General features: G+C 42.7%; 1 protein-coding gene across 1 annotated transcript in view; it reads right to left on the bottom strand.

Moving 5' to 3' along the window:
- Positions 1-21,983, bottom strand: part of LOC145415473 (uncharacterized) — an 81,788-nt gene that overhangs the window by 3,539 nt on the left and 56,266 nt on the right. Inside the window, exons 4-6 of the mRNA XM_080284748.1 lie at positions 16,202-16,314; positions 10,864-11,074; positions 4,946-5,146 (exon numbers count right to left, since the gene is read on the bottom strand). Of these exons, the coding sequence (XP_080140874.1) occupies positions 4,946-5,146; positions 10,864-11,074; positions 16,202-16,314 (525 nt within the window). The remainder of the gene's footprint in view (positions 1-4,945; positions 5,147-10,863; positions 11,075-16,201; positions 16,315-21,983) is intronic.

Below are 21,983 nucleotides of genomic sequence, written 5' to 3'. Positions count from 1 at the left end.
TAAGAATTTAACACTGTAAATCCGAGTGACGACTAGGTGTATTTTTTCTTCAAACAGGCAGTTATATTTCACTAGAAAAGGCCACTCTTACTGAAAGCGATCTACTAAGGCAATACCTAACCCATCTAGTTTGAAGACTCTCCTCAGCTCTAAAAAATAGCTAAAGTGCCAAGGAAAAAAAAAAAAAGGACTCAGTGGATTAAATGTTTCAAAATCATTGGGAGATTGTAAATATTCGGAATAAATTTGAGTGATGTGATAATTTGAAAGGAAAAAATTATTGTAAGATGTACTGAAAGAGGAGCAGTAGTCTCTCTCTCTCTCTCTCTCTCTCTCTCTCTCTCAGTTCTTCTTCCCCATTTCCCTCCCCTCTCTTTATTCCCTCATCACCACAGCCATGAAAGAAATACATTAGTACACGTTTCCCAACACACACACACACACACACACACACACACACACACACACACACACCGAAACTAAGTCCAAAACTTTTTCCATCTCCCGAGAAAAAAAGCGAAAAGAAAAGAAACAGAACAGTTCACCCTTCCCTTTTCCAATTTACCTCTGTCTCAGAATCCCCTCCCCCCCAAAAAAAAAAGAAAAAGAAAAACAGAAAACGTATTATCCCCACAAGATTCAAGTTCCAGAGAAAACGGAGGCGCGAGAAGAGATTTAAGGGGGGACTAGAGTAGAAGGTATATGCGCCATGGTTGCGTCTCTAACTTTGTAACGCGTTTTGTTTGTCTTGGCTTTGATCTCACAGGGGTAAGCTTTGATGTCCTCCGGATGGTCTTTGTGTCTTAGGATGGTCTTGGTGGCTCCTAGGATGGTCTTGGATGGTCTTTGTGACTCCTAGGATGGTCTTGGATGGTCTTTGTGGCTCTGAGGATGGTCTTGGAAGGTTTTTGTGGCTTATAGCATGGTCTTGGAAGGTCTTTGTGGCTCTGAGGATGGTGTGTGGGACTCTTACGATAGTCTGATGCCCTTACGAAGATTTCCTTATGGTTGTTACGATGTTTTTTCTTCTTACGATGATTTTTATAGTTCTTAAGTGATCTCTGGCTATTACAATTTATTATATAGTTTACGATGATTTTGTTTCCTAAGATTGTCTATGGTTCCTACGATGATTTTCAAAGTTCTTACGATGTGGTGTTATACTTATGAAGGTTTTCATTGTTCTTAAAATGATCCTTTAATTTTTTCTGATGGACTTTACATGCCTTAATATGGTTTTGTTTTTCTTAATATTTTTCATGGTTACGATAATATTTCTGGTACTTACGATAATATTTCTGGTTCTTACGATGAAATCTGTGGCCTTACGATTAATATTTTTCCCTCTGGTAGTGATAATCGTGGTTCTTACAGTGATCAGCCATTCTCATTTCCCTTAACACATTTTATCACAGACTTAAACTGCACCCTCATGACTCTCAGCACATTTCTCTCGTTGCCTTACTCTTGAACACACTCTACCCTTTAGCACTCTTTAATTCCCTGTCCTTAACACACTCTCCATAGCACATTCTTATACACTGTCCTTTTTAACACACTCTCCTTAACACAATCTTTTTAACACATCGTCCATATTATAGTGATATTTTTAACAAGGTCCGCAACACAGTCTCCAATACACACACTCCATAACACACTCTTGTACACACACATTCTTTAACACACTGTCATTCTTAGTACATAATCCTTAAAACACACACACACACACACACACACACACACACACACACACACACACACACACACACACACACACACACACACACACACACACACACACACCATTCATAGCAGACTCCTAAACACACTCCTTAACACACTTTTCCTGAACACTCCTACACACTCTCCCCAACACACACACACACACACACACCTTAACACACTCCTACACACACAGTCCATAAATTCTCGTTAACATACTATCCTACACACACTTCTTAAAACATTCCGTAGCACACTCTCCTTAACACACTCCTAAACACACTCTCCTTAGCAGATTTTCTTACACATACTCCTTAACAGACACTCCTGCACACTCTCCATATCACACTATCCTTGTCATGTCCTTCCTAACACATTGTAGTACACACACTCAGCTTAACACTTTCTCCTTAACACCCTCCTGCACACACTCTACTTAACACACTCATCACCTTAATGAAAGAGTCTCGACCATCTCTTGTTTCTTCATTAACTTTGTACGAGATACTTCAAACCACTCACTCTAGCCGTACCCCCTTTTTGTCATAAGAGAGAGAGAGAGAGAGAGAGAGAGAGAGAGAGAGAGAGATGAGTGAAAGAACTGCAAGAATATTTAGATGGATAGATAGATAGACAGATAGATAGATAGATAGATAGATAGATAGATAGAGATAGAGAGAGAGAGAGAGAGAGAGAGAGAGAGAGAGATGAGTGAAAGAACTGCAAGAATATTTAGATGGATAGATAGATAGATAGAGAGAGAGAGAGAGAGAGACAGAGACAGAGACAGACAGACAGACAGAGACAAAGATAGAGATAGAGATAGATAGATAGATTAAGAGAGAGAGAGAAGGGGGTTCTACCGCACCGTCTTAAGAGGCTTAAGTACAGTGTGCCACTGAAAGTGAGTAGCCACTGTCTCGCCAGATCAGAGACCGAGACATTAATGAAACTTAACGATACGAAAATCTACATGTACAATGTAAGAAGCCTCGCAGAAAATTGGAAACTTCGTAGCTTAATGACTGAATTAGAAAATATTAGTTGGGGTATTATAGGTTTGAGCGAGATCCACAGAAAAGAAAAATTAATTCAGCACAAATACAACAACCACTTGTTTTACTACAGTGCAAGGCAGAATGAAGAGTCAGTGGTGTAGGATTTATAATTAACAGAAACCTTGAAGAGAACATTGTTAAATACAGCAGTGCGTCTGACACACTAACATGGATTGTAATTAAACTACCGGTATGCAAAAGATGCACCGTGAGAGTAATACAAATAGGCCTATATGCATCCACTTCTCAAACCACAGACCATGATGATGTCTCTCAGACTGTGAAAGCCGAAAGACCAGATATTTATACTTTATTCACGGGAGACTTTAATGCAAAAGTTGCCAAATCGAAAAATGGAGATGCATATATGGGAAAACTGAAAGCAGGAGAGGAATGACACAAGTAAAATGGTGGGAAATTTTGTGGATGTATGTACTGTAACATGAGGATAATTAATACATTTTTCCACAAAACGAAGAGGGAGGAAGTGGACCTGGAGAAGTCCAAATGGAGAAGCAAAGATTGAAATCGACTTCATTATAGCAGATAAGAACAACACGATCACTAATATCACAGTTATCAGCAACGTAAATGAAGGAAGTGACCATAGAAGACCATAGAGGGGGAAAGAGGGAGGGGGAGGCCGAGGATGAGATGGAGAGATGGGGTGGAGAGGTATATGAGAGAGGGGGGTGTGAGTTGGGAGCATGGGAGTGAAATGGAGGGGGACAGGGCGACTTGGAGGCGATTTGTTTATGGCCACCCCAAACGGGATTGAGGCGTCTGGCAATAGATAGATAGATAGATAGACCATAGATTGGTGGATTGCACAGCCTGATTCAGCTTCAGAAGTGAGAGAAAGAAGCTGATTTAAAATAAAAAGGTATGCCCAATAAAATTAAGCAAAAACAAAAGTGCCCTTCAGTTGTAAATAAAGAACAGATTTCAGGCTCTAAGTTTTAACGTGTGTGACACTGATGAGTTGAACGGAAGACTAACGAAAGTGTCGAGGGAATCAGTGAAGGTCGTAGGGAAAGCTAATACAGCCAAAGTCAACAAGTATTGAAAAACGACCCTCGAGCTCATGAAAACAAGAAAGGAGATGAAAGTAAAAGCGAAGAAAGATGAAACAGAAAGAGCAGAATTAAACAAGCTTATCAATACAGCACAGAGAGAAGAAAAACGATTGAGAGACATGGAGCAGATCAGAGGAACCATAAAAAGAGTACAAATCCTGAAGAAGTTCCGAAGCAAAATGACACCAGGAAAGCAACAAATTTTATCACTGGAAGGCAAAAATGGTAAAGTCATGTGCAGAGAAATGATGGTGAAGAGAGTTGAAGAATTTTACACAGAAGCATGTGCATCAAAGACAATAGTACCAACAGCTAACTTTTCATTTGGCACAAGTGAAATACCAAAGGCAACACCAGATGAAGTAAACTTTTCTCTTAAAGGTCTGAAAAAAATACTAATACACCAGTCCTGTATGAGACAGCCCTAGCATGTATTCAATATGGACGGTGGGTGTTAGCGCCGAAGTGGTGACATGTAGAGGTGTATGGTATGTAGGAGGACTGCTGGGCCTTGATAGCTGGCTGTGAAGCCTATGCCCAGAGTCGCTTGTTTAAAAAAAAAAAAAAAAAAAAAAAGAGCTGATGATGGCCTAAGGAGGGCCGAAAATTCGCTGTTGATTTGGTTTGGGAGAGTATTTACCACATTCTTTTCATAATATACTGGTATCTATCTATCTGTCTATCTATTTATCTATCTATCTATCTATCTATCTATATATATATATATTGTGTGTGTGTGTGTGTGTGTGTGTGTGAGAGAGAGAGAGAGAGAGAGAGAGAGAGAGAGAGAGAGAGAGCATTACTTGAGATCCTGGGTTGATAATAAGATGAAATCAAGAACAGGAACAACAACAACAACTTCAGCTACAACAACAACAACAACACGAAGAAAAAAAAATAAGAACGAGAAGAACCAAGGCAAGAACAGTGAGGAGGAGGGGAGAGAGTGAGAGAAGTCTGTGAAGAGTGTACACTAATTAGGGAATCTCTCTCTCTCTCTCTCTCTCTCTCTCTCTCTCTCTCTCTCTCTCTCTCTCTCTCTAACACACACACACACACACACACACACACACACACACAGCAACTCACCTTAAACCGCGGATGTGACAGAGCATACACAAAGGGATCCAAGCAGGCGGCCGTCTTGCAGAATATCGCTGGCACCATTGATATGAGGGGCGTGATGAGGGCGTGCTGGCTGAAGATGCCTAATAGTGCCACCACAGCGTAGGGAGTCCACGCCACCACCCACAGCCCTATTATGCCAGACGCCACCTTCGCCAGTTTTAGCTGTGGAGGAGAGTTGGGCGGAGTTAAGGAGGATTAAGTAGAGTTATAAAGGGTTAGGTAAAGTTAATGAGGCTTTATGTTGTTTGGAAGTACAGTTATGGAGAGTTAAAGCAATCATCCACAATTCTATAATTCCGGACGCTCCTTTGACCAGTTTGAACTGTGGAGGAGAGTTAAGTAGAGTTATACGTAAAGTTATAGGGGGTGGGTAGAGTTATGGGAGGTATAACTATAGGTGGACGACACTGCAGGCTGTGTAGGAGTGAGGAGAGTTAGGCAGAGTTATAAAGAGGACAGGTAAAGAGGGTTTGGTTATGTAGAGTTAAAGAAGATATGTTTATGTAAGGTTAGAATTACAGCGATTAGATCCACCCATCCCTTACAGTTTTCTTGAGCTGTGGAGGATAGACGGGTAGAGTTAAAAAAGCTAGTTTATGTAGAGTTAGAGTATAGATAGAATTATAGAGCCAAGTAGAGTTAAGGGTTACCCTTGAATTGAATAAAATCGTTTATCATTAAGAAAATGATGATGGACAAGGATACATATATGGGGCGCCCTCCATCCACTCACATGATGTAGTTCTACAACAAGGGGTCCTTCCCAAGGCAGTGAAGTCATCTGGGAGTAGGAGGAATAAACAAGAATTGATACGGTGTGGCTGAAATGATTCAATTTCAATTTTTACAAGGCAACAGAACACACACACACACACACACACACACACACACACACACACACACACACACACACACACACACACACACACACACACACACACACACACCAATGTCAAACTGCATTCACATTCCCTTTCCTTGTGTACATGAGTCAAAGGTGTACGCACCCGCTGAGTAATGCACACGAATACACACATAAATACATACATGATTAGTTCCGTGTATGCTTCTATAAATACACGCTCCTACACAGGCTTTGGCAGTGGGATCATGCATAAGGATTAGCCGGTGACAGTATGTAGATTGGAATGAGGAGAGAGAGAGAGAGAGAGAGAGAGAGAGAGAGAGAGAGAGAGAGAGAGAGAGAGAGAGAGAGAGAGAGAGAGAGAGAGAGAGAGAGAGAGAGAGAGAGAGAGAGAGAGAGAGAGAGAGAGAGAGAGAGAGAGAGAGAGAGAGAGAGAATGTTCTAAACGCGTTTTGTGTGTTTTTATGTCCTAGCCTATTCTGTGGGCGTGTGTGTGTGTGTGTGTGTGTGTGTGTGTGTGTGTGTGTGTGTGTGTGTGTGTGTGTGTGCTTACGTATACCTGGCCAAATACTCACACATACAGTCGCTATCATAAGTTCTTTTACACTAGCACGAAAACTGTCAGTGCCTAATGATATCTTGCAGTTCCAGCCTCAGGCACATCTGAGCGTGAACCCAGTCGACTGCAGGCTGCGTTTACCCCTCTCCTGCCTTCCACCATCCTCCTTTCGGTGTGTATGGAGGGAACTAAGAGACATTTGTATTACTAGTCAGCGGAGCCACCTGGTTTTATCGCCGCCACCACGTGAAGGCGTCCCTTTCTAGCGCCTCTTGCTAAACTAACCAGTAATGCAGGTGACCAATATATAACTCTTCACTTCCTCTCCCACTGCCACAACCACGCCCACACCAGCCAACTGAGCCGCCCCCACAACACATTACATACTGTATTGTGTGTTTTAAGTGGAGTGCAATATTCGGACCACCCTGTTAAGGCGTGCTGGAAGAGTAACTATCCATATTATTTCTGAACCTCACTGTATATAGAGATTGCTGAGTTAATTGCATATACACACTACCGGTAATACAGATACACACAGAGAAGGCAAATTAACAGGTACTTTAGAGAACAAGAGCATTTACAGAAGATTAGGAGTTTTCAGGGAGCGTATACCTCCGCCAGAGCAGCACCGTTTTGTCATTATTTCAAATTAGGTGCAATTCCATTCCGTAATTTTTTCCATTATGGTAAACGCAGAGTGAGAAAGAAAGGCAAACTGCTATGAAGAATGTATCGTTCTTGGCGGGTTTAATAGGACACACACACACACACACACACACACACACACACACACACTATATAGTAATGAACACAAGTAATGGTAATGAATCTCTCTCTCTCTCTCTCTCTCTCTCTCTCTCTCTCTCTCTCTCTCTCTCTCTCTCTCTCTCTCTCTCTCTCTCTCTCCACGCAAGAGGTCAAGTGGCACTCCAGTCAGTTCTGGTTTAGTTGAGGCTTTGAATTTCGTTTAGAGTTCCCATTTTTTGTAAGTCGCTTCATCGTTTTTTTTCTTTCTTTCTTTTAGTAGTAGTACGAAATTAGGGCAATATGATGATGATGAATGTAATATTGTTGTTTTTACCAGTATAAGGGGCCCAGCTGGACGCCGCTCGCCTCACTACTCATACTGTGCTCAGGATCTATCCCTTGAATTGCAGTGAGTGCTTTGAGCCTGGAGGAACACTGCCGCTTGATGTCTTGTATGTTGCCCTTGAAGGTGAATCCAGTACATGTCACTCGTAAGATCTTAGAGGAGGGTGTGTGTGTGGCAGGGGGACGTTGTTTACTGTGATGTTAGGGGTGTACCTGTGTTCATGATTGCTGTTTGATAAGTGTATTGGTGCATTTGGCTTGAGCAATGGCCAGCCTGGTGTCGTGGGCCCATTCCTGAGTTGTGTTTAGGTAGTCTTGTTGACGTGTGCAGGATGGATCTGCCGTGTGGTGTGTGGTTGTTATGGTAATGTCATCTACATAATCATGAGTCATTGTTTGTGGGGAGCTATATCATGCATGTTTAAGAGTGTGAATGAAAGAACAGAGCCCAGTGGAACTCTGTAAGTGAAGTTTTATATTCGTGATAACTTGCCATAGAGTGTAACATGTGCTTGTCTACCAATCAGGTACAGTAACTGGCAAGCCAGCGTTTGGTGTTGTGCTCTATGTGTGCGGTGAAGATTCTGTTGATTAGTTTGTGTCAGGGATGGCATCAAAGGCATTCCTTACATCTATTGTTGTCGGAAGTGTATGTATGAGGGTCACATGGAGCTGGTACCGTCAAATGCATATTGTGTTAGGTTAGTTAGTAAGTTGCTTGTGACTGTTGTGCTCTAAAGCCGTATTGTGCGGGAATGAGGACATGAAGTGTGACTCTGTTAAAATTACTCGTTCATATATCTTGGATGGTGTACTTAGTAGTGTTAAGGATCAATACGAAGAATCATGTGTTAGGGTTCTTGTTTGGTATAAAAATAATGATGTCTGTTCCGTGTTTCCAGTTGATGGGACTGGTATACTGTGCGTATGAGTAGTTGCTGATGTCTGTGGTAGCCTGAATGCCTTGTGGTTCTAAAATAATGTTTCAGGTGTAGTCTAGTTTGCTCTGCCATACGGCATTGTGCATAGAGATTTTTTGGTTTTAATAATGTTACATGTTTGTTGTGGAATATAATATATATATATATATGGTAATTATCTCTCCACACCCTCAGTAATTCGGTCGTAATTATCTTCTTTATCGATTAGTATACTGAATTTATGCGTGGGTTGACTCAGGGTGATGATGATGATGATGATGATGATGATGATGGTAGAAATGATGATGATGATGGCGGTGGTGGTGGTCGTGGTGATGATGATGATGATGATGATGATGATGATGGTGAAGGCGGTGATGATGATTATGATGGTGGTGATGGTGGTGGAAATGATGATGGTAATGATGATGATGATGACAATGAAGATGGTCGTGGAGATGATGATGCTTATGATTATGATGACGATGATGATGACAATGATGATGATGACGATGATGATGATGATGATGATGATGATGATGATGATGATGATGATGATGATGATGATGATGATGACGGTCCATACTAATGATCATTTCCACACAATAGCTATTTTTTGTGTACTTTTTCAGTTCCGTTAGGAAATATATATATTTACAGTATATTTATCCTCACCTCTCACCTTTATTCTCTCTCTCTCTCTCTCTCTCTCTCTCTCTCTCTCTCTCTCTCTCTCTCTCTCTCTCTCCGTCTTCCTCTTTCTTTTTACCTCTTGTGTCACTTTTTCCTTCTCTTTTTCCAGTTATCTCCCTACCCTTCTTCCGCCTCTCCTCCCACCTCTACTCTCTTTTCTTCTCTCCTCTTCCTCTTCTGCCTCTCTTTTTACCTCTTCCTCTGCCTGCCTCCTCTTCCTCCTCACTCACCTTCACACTCATTTTCTTTGTCACACTCTCACCTCTTCCGTCTCTCTTCTTTCCCTTGCTCTTCCTCTGCCTACTCCTCTTCCTCTTCTTTTTCTACTCGCCTCTTCCTTTTGCCGACTTACAGTATGTTTACACCCCCACTTCTTCCTTACCAGCCACGTCAATTTTCTCATTTTCTTCTTTTACTCCTTCCTCCTCCCCTCCCTCTTTCTCTCCCTACCTCCTCCTCCTCCTCCTCCTCCTCCTTCTCCTTCTCCACCTCCCCAGTCACCGTCAGATTAATTATTTTCTTCCATAGTCTGATATTTGAAGTAATTAGCCAAAGTCATCTGATAAATTTTGTTGTTTTTCTCTTCACATATACACCTTCTTCTTGCTTTCTCTTCGTATCTTCCCTCTCGCATCTCCCACTTTCCTCTTCTTTCTCTAACTCTTCTGTCTACCTCTTCCTCCTCTTTCTACCTCTTGCTGTATATTTCTTACCTGCCTATATTTTCATTCCTTCGTTGTCCACAATCACCCACATCTTTTCTCACATCTGCCTCTTCTCCTGCCTCTTCCCTCCCTCTACCTCCTCATCCTTCACAGTCTCCTCCACACTCTTCTTCTTCCTCATACTCTGATGCTTGAAGGAGTTACCGAACATCCAATTTTCTCTTCCTACATACACCCTCTTCTTCCTGTCTCCCCTCCTTCTTCTTCCCCCATTTCCTCTTCCTACCTTTTCTTCTTCTTTCAATTACTCAGCCGTTCTTTTTCTTCCTTATTACGTTACTCTTCTTCTTTCTCTTTTCTGATCTCCTAACTTTACTTTCTTACTCACTCTCCTTTCTCTTCTTTTCTCCTCACCCCTTCCCCTACCTCTTCCTGTCTTTACCTCCTCTCCCTCTTCCTTTCCACTCGCCTCCTCACTCATCTTCCTCTCGTCTCACCTCTCCCCCTCCCTCTTCTTTCCCTCCCTCGTCCTCTTTTTTTTAAACATGGATTTTTTAAGAAGAGAACCAAGTGGCCGGACAGTGAGAGGGACAAGTGGAAAGAAAAGGAAATAGAGTATATTTTATATGGCGTAGATTCCTCTTCGTCTACCTGCCTCCTCTTCCTCTTCCTCCTTTCTTACCTCCGCTCTTCTTCCTCTTCCTTCCCACTCATCTTCACTCATCTTCCTCATATTCTGGTGCTCGAAGTATAACTGCCTGACATCCTTTGATAGGTTTTTCCAATATTTCTCTTCTTACATAAATCCACTTCTTCCTCTCTTCCCACCTCTTCCCTCCTTCTTCTTCCCCTTCTTCTTCCTCTGCCTACCACCTCATCCTCTTCCTCTTCCTACCCACTCACCTCCACACTCGTCTTATTCATCATACTGTATTGTTTGAAGTAATTAGCGAAAATCTCCTGAGAATTTACCTAGTTTCTGTACTTCCCTTCATCTTCTTCCATGCTCCTCACCTCGTCTCTCCCTCTTCTTCCTCCCCCTCTACCTCTACCTACCTTCTTTTTTCTTCCCTCTTACTCACCTCCACACTCTTCTTCTTCTTCATACTCTGATGCTTGAAGGAATTAGCAAATGTCCCCTGGTAGGTGTGGCAATATTTCTCTTGTTTGGAAACGGTGGTGACGATGGAGAGATAACTGAAGGAGACGATGTTGATAGGCAGGACCCAGGCGGCGACGAAGAAGGAGAAGATGTAGATGCGGTTGTTCGCGGCGTCTGAGAGGTAGTCGAAGCTGGGGGAGGAAGAAGATGGGGGTGAGATGATGGTTGGTTAGCTGGGGGAGAGGGAAGAAGATGGGGTGAAATGATGGTTGGTTAGCTGAGGAAGAAGATGGGGGTGAGATGATGGTTGGTTAGCTGGGGGAGAGGGAAGAAGATGGGGTTGAGATGATGGTTGGTTAGCTGGAGAGGAAGAAGATGGGGTTGAGATGATGGTTGGTTAGCTGGGGGAGAGGGAAGAAGATGGGGTGAAATGATGGTTGGTTAGCTGAGGAAGAAGATGGGGTGAAATGATGGTTGGTTAGCTGGGGGAGGAAGATGGGGTGAGATGATGGTTGGTTAGGTGGGGAAAAATGAAGAAGCTATAGATAAGAATTTTAAGATAGGATAAATGAGTCGAAGTAGGATGATAAGGATGGCGTTAGGTATAGATATTGGTAGGCCAGATAGTAACAAAGATAGATAAAGATGCATAGTTAGAGATAGGAAGAGAATGGACTAAGAGATAGACGTAAAGATAGGCAGACAGATAGATAGATGGGTAGATAGATAGTGACGAATGGAAAGACAGACTTTTAGATAGACAGACAGACAGATAGACAGGAAGATAGATACAGTGATGAACAGATAGCGATGAGAGGAGAGACAGACGTAAAGACAGGCAGACAGATAGGTAGATAGACAGATACAGTGATGTACAGATAGATATACAAGGAGGCAGATAGACCAAAAATTCTGCCATATGACCATCAGACTCAGCAGAGTGGAAGATATTGGCATTAAAATCTCTTACCGGAGCAGAAAAAATGTAGCCCAGATTATCTATATATTCAACCAGGCTGATGGAATTTTGAGATGGGGGGACGCGGAGAGGGGAGAATGGAGGGGGTTGGGGAGGTAAGTGGCGGAGGAGAGAAGGGGAAGAAGGGAGAGAGTGGGAAGGAAGGAGGGAATAGGTAAGGAGAGACAGGCAGACAGACAGGTAGAAAGACAGACAGGTTGTGGGGATGGAGTGAGGGAAGAGGAGGCAGAGAGGATAATGGGAGGAAGGGAGAAGACGAGGGGATGGAGAAGGGGAAGAGAGGGGAGAGAAACAGAATATGAGGAAAACATGAGAGGGCACAAAGGAGAGAGAGAGAGAAAGAGAGAGAGAGAGGGGGGGGAAAGGGGAGAAGGGAGGGGGAAGCAGTTTGCAGAAAAGAGTGAGGTAAATGAAAAGGGGGAGGGGGGGAGAGGCGGAGAGAGTGAAAAGGGGAAGAGAGAAAGAGGCGAAAGAGGGAGGGAGAGACTGGGGAAGAGGGAAAATGCTAAGGGTGTGAAGGAGATAGGGGAAGAGGGTAGGGATGCTGGGGAGAGGAAAGAAGAAAGCGTGGAAGGGTGTGGAAAGAAGAGAGAAGGGGAGAGGGAGGGGAAAAAAAGAAAAAATTAAAGAGAGAGAAAGGCATTGAGATGGGAAAGGGGGAAAGAGGAGAGAGGAGAAGAGGGAGACAGAGGGGAGAGGAGAGAAAATTGGGAGATAATCTGAGAGGAAGGGAGAAATGGAGAAATGGGAAGAGAGGAGAAAGGTACTGAGAGAGGAGAAAGAGGAGGAAGAATGGGAGAGATGAGAGAGAGAAAGAGAGAGAGAGGAGGGGAAAGGGAAGAGAATGAGGAAGTAGGAGAGAAAAGAAAGGGAAATAATTAGGAAGGAAAGGGGGGAGGGAGGTAGGAAAAGAAGGATGGGTGTGGAGGGTGTAGAGGAAAGGGAAAGAGGGAAGGGGAGGGTGTGGGGGGGAAAGGTCGGCGGGTGTGGAGGAGAAGGAGGGTGGGGAGAGGTGTGAAAGAGAGGGAAGAAGGGGGAGGGTGTGGAGGAGAAGGAAGGAGGGAGGGAGGGAGGGAGAGTACAGACGAAAGCCGTACAAACGAAAGCAAACAGCAACAGATCTAGTGGTACATTCGAGGCTGTTTGTTAGAGAGAATACCATCACTATTAGTTTATCTAATTCTGTCAATAGAAGATAAGGGTAAGAAAGTAATAAGGCTTCCCCCAACCCACCATACCCTCCAGTCGAAACCGGCAGGAAAAAGTTAGAATCGGCAGGAATAGATGAGAAGGATTACCGTGCAAGCATGGAAAAACTGTAATGGAAAATTCATAGGAAAGACTGAAAGGTAAAACTATTGTACACTATATTAATCTGTAAAGGAAAAGTTGCATTAATTTTAAACTATAGTCCTGATGCTGCACTCACCATGATTTGAGAGAGAAGAAAACAGCTTTCATTTTTGCGTATTTTTCAGGCGCGAATGCATTAAGTTGGGAATTCATGCTGTAGTTAGATACATACCTAAGCGACTTTTAAATGTAATTACTGTACTCCTTCTACTGCATTCCCACGCAGCTTTTGCCTTATGGTTACAGCTCTGTTGAAGATTTTTTTTTTTTACTTCATTTGACCGGAAACGTTTGTCAATAATGTTATATCCATTGCCTCTAGTGAAATGAGGACGGTCCACTGTGAAGTATTCATTGACAACTATACTGTCATGTCCTTTAAGCTCTCTGAGTACTTGAATTTAATCCCCTTGCTGTCTGCTCTTTTAATAAGTCAAAGAGCTACGACTCTTCCAAACGTTCCTCGTTTGATTTGCCTCTCGGTGTGGGTATTATTTTGGTTACTCTTTGCTACACTCTCTCTAGCATCTCAGTTTCCTTCTTGTAATATGCTGACCACATCTGAACGCAATACTCCAGCTGGGGATACATCAAGGAACTGTACAAGGTAAGAATGATATTCACCTGTCTGAATTCGAACACTCTGCCTATGAATCCAGCTAATTAGTTAGCTTTCATGATTGCCTCTGTGCAGCCGACGACTTGGTTTTAAATAATTAGTTTTTATTCCCAAATCTTTTTCTTGGTGTACACAACCAAGATGAGTGTTATACATTGCGTAACTAAAGTTTCCATTTTTACTTACAGTGTTTAGGACTTTGCATTTGTCGATAAGAAAATCCATTTGCCATATTTGAGCCTCGGTGAACAATTTATCAAGATCCTTTTGAATCATCAAGTGAAGGTGTCCGAGGTGGAACGCTGAATCACACCTAAAGGCTAAAGGGAAAACTGCAGATCTTTATTCATATCTTGCATAGCTCTATCCCTTTGAAATTCAGGCACAATTCAGTGTCCCATCTTGTGGACTTCTTCGCTTGATCGATATTGGAATTGTCAACATAAAATGATAGTAATAAGCAACAGTTTGGCCAGTATTAATAATTTCGACAAAAAGTGATGGTAGCAGGCAAGAATTTAACAGTATTAGAAACGTCGACAAAAAATGATGGTGGCAAGTAACTTTTTTTTTTCTGTTCCACAAAAAATGATGGTAGCAAGAACCATTTTACTGAATCACGGCCTTCGGCTGTGATTCACTTACTGCAGTCACAAGATTCGCTTGAAGTATATTGAAAATAAATACTGTATCATAGGACTATTATTTTTTGTGGAAATTTCTTAAAGTAATTAGGATGCTACGTGCCACCATCACGTTCTGTGTAAATATAACAAAAAATGGATTTGATATTCCTTACTACCATCATTTTCTCTGGAAATTTCTCTAAATGAATTGAATGTTACTTGGTACCATCATTTATTGTTGAGGTTTCTAACATTGCCAGACTGTTACTTGCTTCCATAATTTTTTGTAGAAAATTTTTAATATTGGCCATTTTGTTACTATCTATCATCACTTTTTTTGGTTGAAAAAATGTGGTTTCCAACATCTTGTATACACTCGGTGTTAAGCCAATTGAGCAGTTGTTTCTGGGTCGTGATTTACTGCCATTTTTGAAGACTGATGTTACATTTGCTAGTTTACAGTCATGTGGTACGGTGCCATTCCTGAGTGATTAGTTGCATATTCAGTGTCATTCCCCATTGATTAGTTGCATATTCAGGTCCATTCCTGAGTGATTCGTTGCATATTCGGACTAATGGTTCCCATATTTCATTTTTCAGTTCATTTCATACTCTTGGAGATATTCTGTCTGGGCCCCATGTGTTGTTGATCTTGTTTATTGACTGCAAGTTGTACATCTCAAGAGAGAGAGAGAGAGAGAAGGGGGGGTGCGTTAATCCAGATGCCTTGTAACAATTAAGGCATAAAAATTATGAAATCCAACAGCTTAATAGATTAAATTCTCCCTCTCTCTCTCTCTCTCTCTCTCTCTCTCTCTCTCTCTCTCTCTCTCTCTCTCTCTCTCTCTCTCTCTCTCTCCAGCCCTGGTTTCAGCTTCTGTGGATGCGTCGGGTTATTTTTAGTGCATCTGCCACAAGACGGTTTTCTTCAGCTGAGGGGATTTGTAGTGGTCAGGGGGTTGCAAAGCGCCTCGAGGAACCCACTGGGCTGCTAGAAAATCCCTTCGATGAAATAGATAGTCGGGATTTAGCCGAAATATTCCCTCTGTCTATCTGTCCGTCTCCCTGTGTGTCTATAAATTCATCTGTCTTCCTGTCCGCCTATCTGTCTATCTATCTGTGAATCTATCTGTCTGTTTGTCTATCTGTGTTAATCTTCCTGTCCATCTATCAATTTATCTATCTGTCTATCTGTGTCTATCTATCTATCTACTGTATCTATCTATCCGTCTACCTGTCTGTCCATCTATCTGTCTATCAGAATTCCTATAATGGCACGCTCAGTAATAAAGGTCCTGGACCAAAATCCCCCAGCTGAAAAAGAAAATCGTCTATAATTAGCCTGAATGAATTACCCACGGCGCTTCCCTGGCAGCTAAGGGTTAATTACGTCCCTCCCATGACGTAATATTAACCACACCACCACCAGACGATTTTATTCAGCCGGGAGTATGTATGGAAGCCTGGGGGTGTTCATATAATCCTTTTTAATCTAACCTGGCTGAATATTATCTTTTATACCCTAACTTGGCCTAAAATTACCAACTCCCCATCTTGAATATTGAGTTGTAACAGGAGATTTGATGCTGGAATACGATGCTAGTCACGAAGAAGTGCTTCGGAGAAGATGCAGGGCCACGGTATCGTCTTATTCTGAAACAGTGCTGCGTGAAATAAGCCGCCAAATGAAAATCTGGGCCAAGTTAAGGTGAAAGGAGTATAGTACCTTTAATTAACATACCTGCATGTGGTCAAAAAACCCTCCGGTGAGTAGTGAATGTTGTGAATACCGAAGAGGGGTACGAGGGAAAAGGTGAGAGAGTACGCCCAGGTAACCAGGATCATTATCACCACCTGTGTGTTGAAAGAGACAGGTGCTTAATTAGAGACAGGTGTAAACAGTAAAATAGGATCAATAGACAGGTGAAATAGAATCAGGACAGGTGCTTATTGAGTAAGGAGACAGGTGTAAGAGGAATGATCAATAGACAGGTGCGTAATTAGTGAGGAGACAGGTGTTAATGGTAAATTAGGCTCAATAAACAGGTGTGTAATTAGTGAGGAGACAGGTGTAAACGGTAAATTAGGATTAATAGACAGGTGTGTAATTAGTGAGGAGACAGGTGTAAACGGTAAATTAGGATCAATGGACAGGTGCGTAATTAGTGAGGAAACAGGTGTAAGAGGTAAAAATCAGGATCAGTATTGCAAGCTACACACAGACGTACTATTTCTTAATCTGTTCTTTCTTTCTCAAGATTTTATTCAGCGTAGTAGAGGCCCTGGTAGTGAGGGGAATAATGAAGGCTGTATATAAACATTCCACTTCAAACTATCTATCCTAAGCTAAATAAAGTCGTACAGAGATAGCAGTAACTTAGCTAAAAACTGCATCATCGTATTGAAAGGGATAAGGAGTTCGTAGACAGGTGCAAAAGGTAAATATTAGTTCTTAGGCAGGTGTAAAAGGTAAAATAGAGTCACTTGTTACAAACCACACACACACACACACACACACACACACACACACACACACACACACACACACACACACACACACACACACACACACCAGCACTCAGTCCCCTTAAGGACCATTAAAAATTCATTTGGTCTTTAATTCACGTAAATTGCCTTTCATGCTCTCAGTGGCAAAAAGTATATAGAAAAATAAATACAGTACTACAAAGCTCACCCCGAAATTACTGAAGGGTTATGAGTAAGCCTAGACAGACAGGCAGACAGACAGATAGACAGGTTCAGACGGACAGATAGAGAGAGAGAGAGAGAGAGAGAGAGAGAGAGAGAGAGAGAGAGAGAGAGAGAGAGAGAGAGAGGACAGGTTATGAGAAGTAAACTGTTCTGAAATATCAGTGTGTGTGTTTATGTGTGTGTGTGTGTGTGTGTGTGTGTGTGTGTGTGTGTGTGTGTGTGTGTGTGAGAGAGAGAGAGAGAGAGAGAGAGAGAGAGAGAGAGAGAGAGAGAGAGAGAGAGAGAGAGAGAGAGAGAGGACAGGTTATGAGAAGTAAACTGTTCTGAAATGTCAGTGTGTGTGTTTGTGTGTGTGTGTGTGTGTGTGTGTGTGTGTGTGTGTGTGTGTGTGTGTGTGTGAGAGAGAGAGAGAGAGAGAGAGCTTTCAAGTCCTTTCCTCACACTCACTTATCCCTTTAATGACGTGTGGCTGAAAAAGAACAGTGAATTTTACATCTGCTCTCTTTTATTGCCTTTATTATTGGCTCTGTGTCTATTACTGGCTCTATATCTCTGGTTGGTTCTGTCTGTTGTTGCCTCTATGTCTGTTATTGGCTCTATGTCTTATTGACTCTATGTTATTGGCTGTATGTCATTTACTGGCTCTATGTCTCTTATTGGCTCTATGTCTATTAATTGGCACTGTATTATTAGCACTGTGGCTTTTATTTACCCTCTTATTAACTCTGTCTCTTGTTAGCTCTGTCTTTAAACATGTCTTTAATTAGTTCTGTGTATCTTTGCCGGGTACAGTGGATTCTTTTTTTTATTTTTTATTTATTTAGCTCAGGTTTTGCAGCATAATTGTCCTTTGGTATGGAAAGAAGAATTAACATGCATTTATTCTTGCCGCTTTTCCCTGCATACCTACCGTACCTACCTGTCTACTTACCTTCCTACCTACCGTACTTCCCTTCCTACTTCCCTGCCCACCTACCTCCCTAGCTTTCTTACCTTCTTCGCTGCCTATCTCCCTGGCTACTTTCCTTCCTCCCTCCCTACCTACCTACTTACCTACCTGCTCACGCACCCACTCGATTCCCTACCTACCTCTCTGCCTACCTACACCTCCACCTACTTACCTATTACTTTATCAGCCTCCCTACCTACCTATCCCCCTTCCTACTTTCCTCTGCTTGCCAATCTGACTGCCTACCTACCTCTCTACCTACCTGACTATATAGCTACCTACCTACCTACCTACCTACACACACATCTCCTTGCCTCCATACTTCTCTGCCTACCCTCCTGTGTACCTACCTCCCTGGCTATTTTCCAACATCTCCCAGCTTGCCTTTCTTCCTGCCTACCTACCTACCTACTTACCCACCCATCCAGCTCCGCACCACCCGCCTGCCTACCCACATCTCCACCTACTTCCCTGGTGACCACCCTACCTACCTCCCTTTCGACCTCACTGCCTTTTTCCTTGCCTACCTACTTCCCTACCCACCTCTCTATATACCTACCTGCCTGCGTACCTACCTTCCAACCTACCTAACTACATACCTGCCTTACTACCTGCGTCCACCACCTAATTAGCGACACAGGTGCTTATTATATTTATTTATTTATTTATTCATTTATTTATTTTTGCATCTGGTTTCTAGTGAATTACTGCATGCTGAGCGCCGTTTTTCCTGGTACCACTGTCTAGCCCAGTCTCTCATAAATAAAGACATTTTTGGTTATTGTTATCTTAGGGTTGCTTTAAGCTTATTAACCACTCCGACGAAGGCACACAGTCAGGTGAAGAGGATTCGTTTGACACCTCACCCGTCAAAATCGGTTCGTAATTGAGGTCACTGGAGCGCACACAGACAGACGGACGGACAGAAGAGTTTCATCCCGACTTCAGCGCGCCCTTGACTTCGTATTTGGGAATCCTTCTGTCTTTATTAATCGTCTCTCATTAGCCCTATGTCTTAGATTAACTCTGTCTGATTAGCCCTGTGGATCATATTAGCTTATGTCGTATCGACTCTTTGTGTGGCAATAAGTTAGTCTTGTATGATGTCTCTGGCTTATTTTGACTGTATGGTACCGTATGTCATTGCCTTAGTTTGTTTATCTCCACCAGCTAAGCTAGAGGGTTGTCCACATAATATCTAAGTTATTGACGGATTTCAGCGGAATTTTTGTTCCTATGTGAGTCATGAACAAGGAAGAGTTTATTACATTTTGACGGTGATCTGAGTTCGAATCCCGGTTCAGGGCTTTTTTTTTTTTTTTTTTTGTCGGCAAGATATCACATGATATCTCATAAAGTTGTTGGTGGATTTCAATGAAATTTTGTGGCTATGTGAGTCTTGGGCCACGGAAGAGTAGATGAAATTTTGGTGGTGATCTGAGTTTAGACACTGGCGGAGCTATGCGCTTTCTGAGCGTGCTAAACTTGTTACCTGTGTGTTGCACCTGTCTTTTATTAGATCAGCATGTGTGTCTGTTATATATCTCTGTATCTTTTATTACCATTATTTCCGTTGCTACCTCTTCGTCTCTTGTTAACCCTTTCTCTACGATATCGTATTTTCCACTTTGACCAGACTATTATCCAGCAGTTTTAGTCAGTTTAAGAGACTTCTAATTGGGGGGGGGGAGGTATAGCCTTCACAAATGACACTACCAGTATAACGTATCCGTAAGGGCGCGTCCACACATGTCCCCGAACGCGTTAGCAATACAGCTTGTAACAAGTCTGGCTGCGTGAATTTAGCAGTATTTAGACAAATGCATGCTACCATGTTTCACTGATGCTTCGAACTCACAGGCAACAGAGGTGATGCAATGTGTGTGTCCATATTAGGCAGCCGAGACTTCATTATGATATAGCAAACATGACCTGGACGCTGCTGTTCCGGGCATGTTTACAGCTTGCTCGTTTTTATGTTGTTTACATGTTGCCACAGCACTAGTTCCAGCACAGGTGTGGCCGCCCCCTTATATCGCTATTGTGTAATAGTATTTTTTCTTATATTTTTAGAATCATGGGCCTGTCTGAGATCTGATATGTCTACAAGAAAATCTCCAAAAGAATTTTGGGTGTTGCATGACCATTAGCGAGGTGAGGAAAGGTGAAGGAAGGTGTGGTGAGGTATAGTGTGGTGAGGTGTAGTGTGGTGAGGTATAGTGTGGTGAGGTGTAGTGTGGTGTGGTGAGGTGAGATGGGGTGTAGTGTGGTGAGGTGTGATGTGGTGAGTTGAGGTGTGAGTTGTCTTGCCTTGGCGTGTTAATGGTGTGTTATGATATGCTTTTGTTTGTTTGTTTATTACTGCGACTCTTGCTGTTGTCATTGTTGTTAATGAGTACTGTTGTTTGTAATTCGGTGGACTTTTGTTTGCTGTTGTTTGTATGTATATATGTATTATACCGACCGGCTTGCACATGGCTGACAGTGGCGGGCACTTATCTACCTAAGAGAGAAACCTGTACTTTACACAGGAAAAATCATCCAATATATTACCTCTATGCCGGGAATCGAGCCCAGGACTCTAAGGTGAGAGCCATGCAGCATACCACTACACCATGACCAGGTAAAAGTTATCTCACATGGTCAAAATCTTGTAACCAGTGTCCCTCCGCCTCATTGGTTACAAGATTGTGACAATGTGAGAGTACTTTTACCTGGCCGTGGTGTAGTGGTATGCTGCCTGGCTCTCACCTTAGAGTCCCGGGTTCGATTCCAGGCATAGTACTGCATTGTCTGCATCCCCACACCTCTCCTCACCTCAGCACACACCTCTCCTCATCTCCCCACACCTCTCCTCACCCCAGCACACACCTCTCCTAACCTCAGCACACACCTCTCCTAACCTCCCCACACCTCTCCTCACCTCAGCAGACGCCTCTCCTAACCTCCTCACACCTCCCCACACCTCACCTCAACTCCCCACACCTCACCTCACCTCCCCACACCCCACCTCCCCACACCTCTCCTCACCTCCCCACACCTCTCCTCACCTCAGCAGACGCCTCTCCTAACCTCCCCACACCTCACCTCACCTCACCTCCCCACACCTCTCCTCACCTCCCCACACCCCACCTCCCCATACGTCACCTCACCTCACCACACCTCACTGCACCTCATCATTCACTGACTAATGGTCGTCACAATTCTTTAACGTGACGCCTCATGTAAAATAAAAATAAAAATAGAAAACGGATCAACTTAATTGAACTGTACCTTTAATGGAACCCTTTCAGCCCCGAGGCATTTCATTGACTGAGTGAAATAATCCACTGGCACAGCCTATCAGTTTTGTTACTACGCTGTTTTTAATAATTAACCCTCATCCTTGTAGTTTTGGTTGTCAAGGTTATTTTAAAACATAATGCGTACATAATAATTGTTACCCGTCCCTCCCTCGGAGGGGCTCGGGGACGGAGTATTGTTTTTACTCTGTCTGTCTGTTTGTTTGTTTGATTGTTTGTTGACAACTTGACGCGAAAAGTACTGGTCGATTTAGACTATAATTACAGGGATGATGGGCTATGACCGTCTAATCACCTGATTACATTTTGGGCTAAACTACGCCCAGGCCCAGGCTGTAGGCCCCCCCAAAATGTTTTTTTTTTTTTCCATAACTGCTTTCAAACTCGTCATATCGACATGAAACCCAAACCTAAATGTGCGTCTCATTATGATATAACCCTCAGTTAGCGGTAGGGGGGTCAGTGGCAGGTGGGTTGGGCCTAAAATTTCAAATGGGCATATAATTGCCAGTTTTCACCCGATTTACTCCAGATTTGATATGTGACATCATTGACTAGAT

The sequence above is a fragment of the Coenobita brevimanus genome, chromosome 102 (assembly GCF_032717465.1).
Source record: "Coenobita brevimanus isolate Jiangsu-jjx chromosome 102, ASM3271746v2, whole genome shotgun sequence".
Taxonomy (NCBI): domain Eukaryota; kingdom Metazoa; phylum Arthropoda; class Malacostraca; order Decapoda; family Coenobitidae; genus Coenobita; species Coenobita brevimanus.
This window is presented reverse-complemented; position numbering and strand designations above follow the sequence as displayed.